The sequence below is a fragment of the Mangifera indica genome, chromosome 14 (assembly GCF_011075055.1).
Source record: "Mangifera indica cultivar Alphonso chromosome 14, CATAS_Mindica_2.1, whole genome shotgun sequence".
NCBI classification, from domain to species: domain Eukaryota; kingdom Viridiplantae; phylum Streptophyta; class Magnoliopsida; order Sapindales; family Anacardiaceae; genus Mangifera; species Mangifera indica.
Window position 1 is genome coordinate 4,568,398 of NC_058150.1, and position 8,172 is coordinate 4,576,569.

The 8,172-nt window shown below is 32.9% G+C and overlaps 1 protein-coding gene and 1 pseudogene across 1 annotated transcript; one reads left to right on the forward strand and one right to left on the reverse strand.

Annotated features, from left to right (window-relative positions):
* Positions 1-2,089: 2,089 nt before the first annotated feature.
* On the forward strand, positions 2,090-4,841 carry LOC123196437 (cytochrome b-c1 complex subunit Rieske-4, mitochondrial-like). The gene is made up of 2 exons (XM_044610469.1): positions 2,090-2,504; positions 3,968-4,841. The coding sequence occupies exons 1-2, from the start codon at positions 2,309-2,311 to the stop codon at positions 4,609-4,611; spliced, it is 840 nt and encodes a 279-aa protein (XP_044466404.1). The 5' UTR covers positions 2,090-2,308; the 3' UTR covers positions 4,612-4,841.
* LOC123196552 lies at positions 4,842-6,262 on the reverse strand (annotated as a pseudogene).
* Positions 6,263-8,172: the final 1,910 nt, after the last annotated feature.

The following is an 8,172-nucleotide window of genomic DNA, read 5'->3' on the forward strand; positions in this document are numbered from 1 at the left end:
AAAATTAAAAATTAAATATAAAATAACATATCATTACTAAAAATTAAAAAATAAAATTATATAAAAAAATTATATACATAATTTCATTAATATAAAGTTAACCAAAAATTCAAAAGCTAAACTTATACAGCTAAAAAGTTGAGTTAAATACAACTTTGTCCTCCTTTTTAACATTCAAACAAAACCTAAAATTCTTCTATCTTAATTGCCCTTTTTGCCCCTCAAAATCTTATATCCAGCATTTCCAAAAAAAAAAACACAAATTCAAATGATAAATATCACTAAATTTAGATATTAAGATTAATCGTCTTATTTTTCTAAAAAAAATTGATGAGTTGTTGTATCGTAAGAAAAATAATGCAATATTACAAGAATTTCACGAGTTTTTAGTCATTTTCCAGAATTTTGGCAGATTTTCATGAGTTTTAAGGTATTATCCATAAGTTTTGCGTATGCATTAACTTTATACTAACAGGCTAAACTTTTTTTTTTTTCAAAAAAACAAAGTTAAACACTAAACTTTGAATGGGGGTAAGTGTAAAATTTTAAAATATGAGGGGGATGAAGAAATTTTCACTAGCATATTCAAATATGATCTACAAAATATAAAAACTAAAGATTTTTCAAAAGTTTCGTGCATACTTTAATTTTTATACTAGTTCATTAGACTTTGAACAAGGGGTTAAATATAATATCTTAAAATATAAGAGGGTTGATGAAATCTCCATTAGCATATTCAGGGATGCATTTGGAAAATCAACAAGAACAAGGGCTAAATGAAAAGGTTTTAAATAATCCATCAATAACTTCGAATAATGGCAGCTTCAACCTCAACACGAGTCATCAATCTAAAAATATCGTCAAATTGTTGTTACACATTGGCAATCAGATTGTGAACCAATTATTCATCACGTGCCAAAAAACTCTTGGACGGTAGTTATGACATCGTCCACATCAGACTCAAAACGTCGTGTCTATGGTCAGGCTTCGCTGTCTATTCATTGACCACTGCTCACCTGCATAGGAGTATGACCGATGATATTGGGTCACCAAAAACTCCGCAAGTTATGAAAGAGGCCTATTGAGCTGCGTTGTAATACGGATTAGAATGAGTTTGAAATTGGGCTATCAAGACCACTGGGCTTGAAACTTCCCTTTCGAATTTAAACCATAATAATATGATGAAAGCATGTCAAACCTTTTATAACACCAGATTTTTTATTTTAAATCATACTATTAAATTTAGAAAAAATAAAAACAAATAATAAGAATCTCATTACATTTGATTTCTTTTGTAATTTATTTATGACCAATAGACTATTTCATAATCTTAAAAACACACTTAAAAACACACTTGTAACAGATAAAAAACTTAAATATCCATTTATATTTAAACTTTCATTAAAATTATTTTTAAATATAAAAGTAAAATCATCATTTAATAATAATATAAAAAATATATAATTTTATCTAATTTTTCTCTTAGATCTTGAAAATTAACATTTCATTTTAAACTTCAATTTTGAAAAATGACTTTCTTCAATATAAATTTTTAGGTTTTTTTCTTTATCTCTCTGATCTCCTGATACCATTGGTGACTTCACCCCAAACTTTGTTGGATGATGATGTGTTGTTCTTTATTAGATGACACTCATCGTCCAAGAAACGTTGTCTAAATTTGGATAATGACGACCACTTTGTTAGAAGAGGGTTGTAGTTTGTTGGAAAAATTGATTAGATTTTAAGTTTGATATTTTAAGAGAAAAAGTGAAATTTTTAAAATTTAATTATAGAAAAAAATTATTATTTTTTTAAACTAATAAAAGAAAATAAGATATAATTTTAATAATTTTAATATTATTAATAAAATAATTTAATCTTTTAATTTTAATAAAAAATTCTTAAATATATAATAATATATTAAAATTTAGACGGGTATTTGAATTATTTATCTATTATGTGTGCATAATATATATATATATATATATATATATATATATATATATGTATGTTTGTGCGCCAGACCTTCAGTGGGAAATAGTCATTTGGCGTTTATTTATCTTGGTCGCCTATGTTCGGGAACCAGCGATCCAATCCAATGGCTTAAAAGGACCAACAGATGTGTTCAAATTTACCTCTCACAATCCCCACGTGTCAAAATCAGAGGCATTAATTGAACAAACTAATTACCGCGTGGTCTGTAAAAACAGCCAGCCTTTTTGTCAACCCTCTAAAATCCCCAAATTGTTGCAAAGGGGGAGATCGACAACGGTGCAGCAATACCGAAGAGATAATCGAGCGTTTGAAGATGTTGAGAGTCGCGGCGAGGAGGCTTTTGTCTCTTTCCTCATTATCATCGCCTTCATCTTGGAGACCAATCGCTCCTTCCCGGAATCTAGTGAACGGTACTGATTTCTCCTCCTCTCCGTCATTCGATGATTCCAGATCCAGCGGCTTTTCCGGTTCCCTGTTCTTTGAATCTCAGTTCCATCTTCCTTGCCGAGGTTAGTTATGGTTCAGACTTCTATTATTTATTTTTATGTTATTGATTTTTTTGTAATTTTGTTTATATTTCATTTCGGTAGTAATATTTTTACTGGAGTAGTTTGTTATTTGTTGCTAGGTTAAACTTTAAGGTAATATGTGAAGTTTTTGATTTATTGCTTAAAGAAGTTCGATTTACTTAGGTGAATAGAAATGGCTTCTCGTTTGTTTCTTTGTTTGTTTTTTAATTTGCTTGAGTTATGTCTTTGGGTTATGAAAGCAAGAAGCAAAAATTAGTATTTTGTTACATGTTAAAGTAGTGCATTTCTGGAAGCAGAAAGGAGAAGTTATTGCTTTCTAAGGGAACACATTTCGCTCAGAGACATCAGACACATAGTACTCATGTCTATGAATTCCTGTTATTTTTCTCTTGAGGGTCACTATGTTTACGTTTTGTTTGTATCATCTATATGTTCGAAATCCCATTTATTTATTTTTTTCCATGGAGAAAAATAATGTTAATTTTATCACCTGAAACATACATCACAAAAAGAGAAATTTGTAGAAGCTCTTTATGAGAATCAGACAGCTTGAAGTAAAAGCCGAGCCAAATACTGCTATCTGACAAATCAATTTATGTTGTTGTAGATGTTAGTAACTTGCATTGCAGCAATGGGGCTTTCCATTTTAGATTAGTCAGATATTATTGAGAGTGAGTTAATTTCCACACTCTATAACATATACTGGTTTTTCATTTGTGCAGAGTATTTTTTTCTTTTTGCTTGAAAATCGATTTTCTCTCACTTTTTTTTTAATATTCCTGTAGTTTTTAGTGGATGCAATGTGACCTGATTTGGGCTGAAATCCAATTTTTACAGAGGAAATTGTGCTTGTCATTATGATTGGGTGTATACACAATCCAGTTGGTCTGCATAACTATGACTGGATAGAATTATCTAATTTGCCCGTGTTGGGGTTTATTTATTGGTCTTGCCCTTCCCTGAATGAGAAGTTTTCCTTAGGCTGCTTGTTGCTGTTCCTGTTTATATAACCTCAATAGTTTGTAAAATATGCATGTTGCATTCTGATGTGCAGATGTAAATTTAAGAGATTATACTCTTGGTTAATTTTAATTCTGGGGATTTCGTTATTACTTCCCCACTTGGGTGAGTGTCTTTGAGGGATACAGGAACTGCTATCAAATAAATAGTGAAGGAAAATATATTATTTAATTAAGTTTCTAAATGTATCAATTGATTCCATGATCATGATTGTGAAACAAGTTGCAAAATTTTTAGTCACTTTATGAGGTTCTTCATTGCCCTTTCAACCTCAAGTGTTTTACAAGGATTTAAATGCTAATATGACAGTTTCTTATTGCTGCTCTCCTAGTTATGCAATGTATAGTTTTTTTGTCTTTATAATTTCTCATATTTGGGGATATTCTGTGAAGACATGACCTTCTTGTTTAATAATGTTTCAGGTTTTGCTTCTGAGGCAATCACCCCAAGGGAAGAAAACACTGTAATCCCTGGTATTCCTGCAACAGTGGCAGCTGTTAAGAACCCCACTTCTAATATAATATACGATGAGTACAACCATGAGCGTTTTCCTCCTGGTGATCCTAACAAGCGGGCTTTTGCCTATTTTGTATTGACTGGTGGTCGATTTGTGTATGCTTCACTGCTCCGCCTCCTCATCCTAAAGCTTGTTCTAAGCATGTCTGCCAGTAAGGATGTTCTTGCACTGGCCTCTCTTGAGGTTGATCTCTCGAGCATTGAGCCTGGCACTACTGTGACTGTTAAGTGGCGTGGGAAGCCAGTTTTTATCCGGCGTCGTACTGAGGAAGATATCAAACTTGCAAACAGTGTTGATGTGGGATCTCTACGTGATCCTCAGCAAGATGCAGAGAGGGTTAAGAATCCAGAATGGCTTATTGTCATTGGGGTCTGCACACATCTGGGTTGCATTCCCCTGCCAAATGCCGGCGATTTTGGTGGATGGTTTTGCCCTTGCCATGGTTCCCATTATGATATATCTGGCAGGATTCGCAAGGGGCCAGCACCATACAACCTGGAGGTACCCACTTACTCTTTCTTGGATGAGAACAAGTTGCTGATTGGTTGAGAAGTGTGGTTTTCTATTCTAGCAAACCATGTTTATTTGGGATATCAATTTTTTAATTTTATCAGATAATGCTAAGATTTGACGCAAGTCTTTGTGTTTTAACACCCGTTATTGGAGGTTGGGATACTGTAATTTGGAATAAGTTGCCTGGTTCTTGATACATTGTTATTGAACTTGTACTTAATTTGTTCTGAGTTTTTCTTTTTTGCAATGTTAAAAACTTTCAAGGATGTAGTAATCTCCAGCTTTCTTGATTATCCATGTTCATTAGGCAAAATATGACACTGGGGGGTGGAATACTAAAAACAAACAATCCTGGTTCAATGTATGTTCATCTCCATTAAAAGAACACCATTAATAACTATTTCCCTCAATGCTCAATTTGTGTACTCCCTTATTACTGCATAGCCAGATGAAAAGTTGAATTATGTTTTCAGCCATCGGTATCATCTCTCAAAGATGCCCTTAACCTTTACCATGCCTTTTTCACTAATCTGAAGCTCTTTTCTCATTTGGTCTACTTGCTCTCCTTGGACACGATCTCCAACAGGGTACCATCCTCTGCAACCATCAATTTAACCTTTATATGCTCGTCTTGATGCTCTTTTACAAAAATATGCTCCCCTGCGAGTCATCCCAAAATCATAAGTTAAATTTCACAAGATAATAGGCACAACAAAACAGTCTACAATCCAAACTTATTTGAATGTTCAAACTTAACGATCCAATTACATAACATATAACAATGTGTTTAATATACTGTTGAATACGTAAATAATGTATTATGATGTGATAAAAGTGTTTTACATTATAGTCTTACATTATAGTCTCTCCTCTATCAGTAACCATAATATTATTGCGAGTGAAGAAAGATAAGATCTCTCCCGCAACCTGATTTGGTGCCTTCTTACTTTCCCCTTCTCCTATAAATGTCTTTTGCACTATCTGAAATATAAAACAAATTAAACTTTCAAGCTTACATCTCCGTGATCATTCTTGCTGATTTCACCACTAAAAAAACCAAACCCATTTCTTCAAATTAGTGTATACCTTGGATTTCACCGAACGTTTGATGAGCGACCACAGGCCAGGAACATAGATGACAAATAAACCAAGGGAAGTGAAGTAGCCAGCCAAAGAAAAATGGCTGAGGTTCTTGAATGGACACACCAACCGCCACCAGTCTCTTGGGTTTTGTGGCTGTTCTCAGCCATGATTGCGGCTGCCTCACCTCTCTGTAACTAAGTTTTGAAAGAAGTGAAAAGGAATAGAGAAGCTGCGGATTTGGTGATAATATTTCTACTGCCATTTCCGTTTGCAGGAATGAGGAAACTCACTGAGCCACCATTTTAGCTTTTTCTTGTTTTTGGGCTGACTTTTGTCTGCTCACCCATTTGGCCCAGATTTGACAACGTCTTCGGTGGTTAAAACGACGCGACAGTCTGCTTGCAGACATGAAAAAACGACACGAAAACAAGAATTAGGCGAAACCATATTCTATTTTATATTTTAAGTTTTGGAAATTTAGAAGGTTGAAATAAATGAATAAAGAATTAGGTGAATCTACATGAAGTTTTTATAAGAAACAACATGAAGTTTGAGACAATTATACTTGTGCATAAAGTAATATTATTGTGGCTTCAAAGAAGGGGGCTGCGAGACGGAAAAGAAGAAGAAGAGCATGAAATTAGGAAAAGAACAAAACGTTTACTTTGACATATCGAAGTCCACATCTCCAAAAGACTCCAACATTTTACCGGCGCTTTGGATGGCTTGGCTTGGCTTGGCAGGCACTAGCCTAGCCAAACGTAAAATTCTTACAGTATTATTCGATATATAAAAGATAGATATAATTTTTATACACAAATAATGATATGTCATTATGTGATTGAATCGTTGAAAATTAAAAATAAATTAACACATAATCACATATTAACATATCATTGTTTATGTATAAAAATTATATACATAATGTTATTATGTCAGATATATTTAGGGAAAATAATGTTATGTGTATATATTTTAGTACACAATTTAAATGTACATATAATGTGTCTTTATTTTTAATTTAAAATTATATAATTACGTGAGGATATATTATTTATGTTTCTAAATTGTGTATCAAAAGTGTATGCACATGTAGGTTTACTACATAATTTATACACAAGGTCTTGTCTTTATTTTGGGTCCAATTGAGAAATAAATAAACATTGATGTTCAAAGAGGAAGGAAGAAGTGGGAGGAATATAGAGGCATGTTTAAGGGGTTGGGGCAGCATGTGGCACAATGTAACACTTATAGGTATGATTCAAGTTTAATTTAGTTATTTCATATTTAATATATGTTTATGGACTTAAAAATGATTAAGTATTGCAGGTCCCAAATTTTGATTTTTATTTCTAGAAGGCAACCAATTCTTGTTTCGATTTTGGTTCCTCAAACATAAGAGAAAATGAGATAGATAAATAAGGGCACCATAATAAACATAAGAAAAATGACCACATATGTATAAAGCTTAAGCAGGGCATCCAATCATTTGCTATGAATGAGAATTGAGAAGGTATTTCAATGAGAATGGCCTCTGACGGACTTAAACAACCCTTACCGATTGAAAGATCTCATTTCTTTGTTGCGTCATTCTCACCTTCAATTGTCGCCATTAACTCAAGGCCTCGTTTGGTTGAATGTCACAAGCAAATCCTAACCCTTGGATGATCTTCTTGTGTTGCCACCTGCTCGAACATTCAAGTGTTCTTTTGTTTTGCAATGAAATCCCGATGCACCACAACGATCAAATACTCCACCACCATTAAATGCACCTTCACCTCCAAATAATACAACATGAAAAAATTATGCAACTTCATTATAACCTTATAGTCTAAAAGTGTTACTGTCGTCGCCACTACCACCATATGCAATACCACTTAGATCCGAAAACCTAAGAAAGTTGGTTTGAATAATTGTGTTAAATCGTATTTTTTGGTTTAACGTTTTAATTCTTATTGTCACTGTTTATACTGTTTTTTGTAGAAGAAGACTCCAAGTCAATGAAAACAAAAGTGAAATCCCTTTTCCATTATCATCAAACTATAAGCATTTGCCTCTTAACTACTCATATATCATATGCTTTTTATATTTACCTCCTAATTAATTTTACCTAAAATCTAAATTATGAGAAAGAGACATACGAAATCTATAAATATTCAATTTAGCAAGTGTCATCGGCTCATTTGCTTTGATTCGATGTGTCAATAGTTGAGAGAAGCTCTTTAGCTTCCAAAACCACAGTTGGCCCCTTAGTGATGCTAATTAGCATCTATTCCAACAACTTTGCTACATTAAATATTCTTTTTCTTGCCACCGCTCGCTTTCTCCAAATCTGTTGTACTACCACTCACTTGACGAACAAAATGCTTCACTATATCCATTTTGGACTGGTGATTGTTTCCATTAAAATTTAAATTTATCAAATTAACAATTAATCATTAAAGAGTAATTTAATCTTTTCATTAAATTAATGCCATTGTAATAATAACATTTTTCAGATTTAAACAGTGACAA

Coding starts and splice junctions, on each gene's coding strand:
- LOC123196437 (XM_044610469.1), top strand. CDS start 2,309: ATGTTGAGAGTCGCGGCGAGGAGGCTTTTGTCTCTTTCCTCATTATCA. Junction 2,505..3,967: donor GTTCCATCTTCCTTGCCGAG/GTTAGTTATGGT, acceptor ATAATGTTTCAG/GTTTTGCTTCTGAGGCAATC.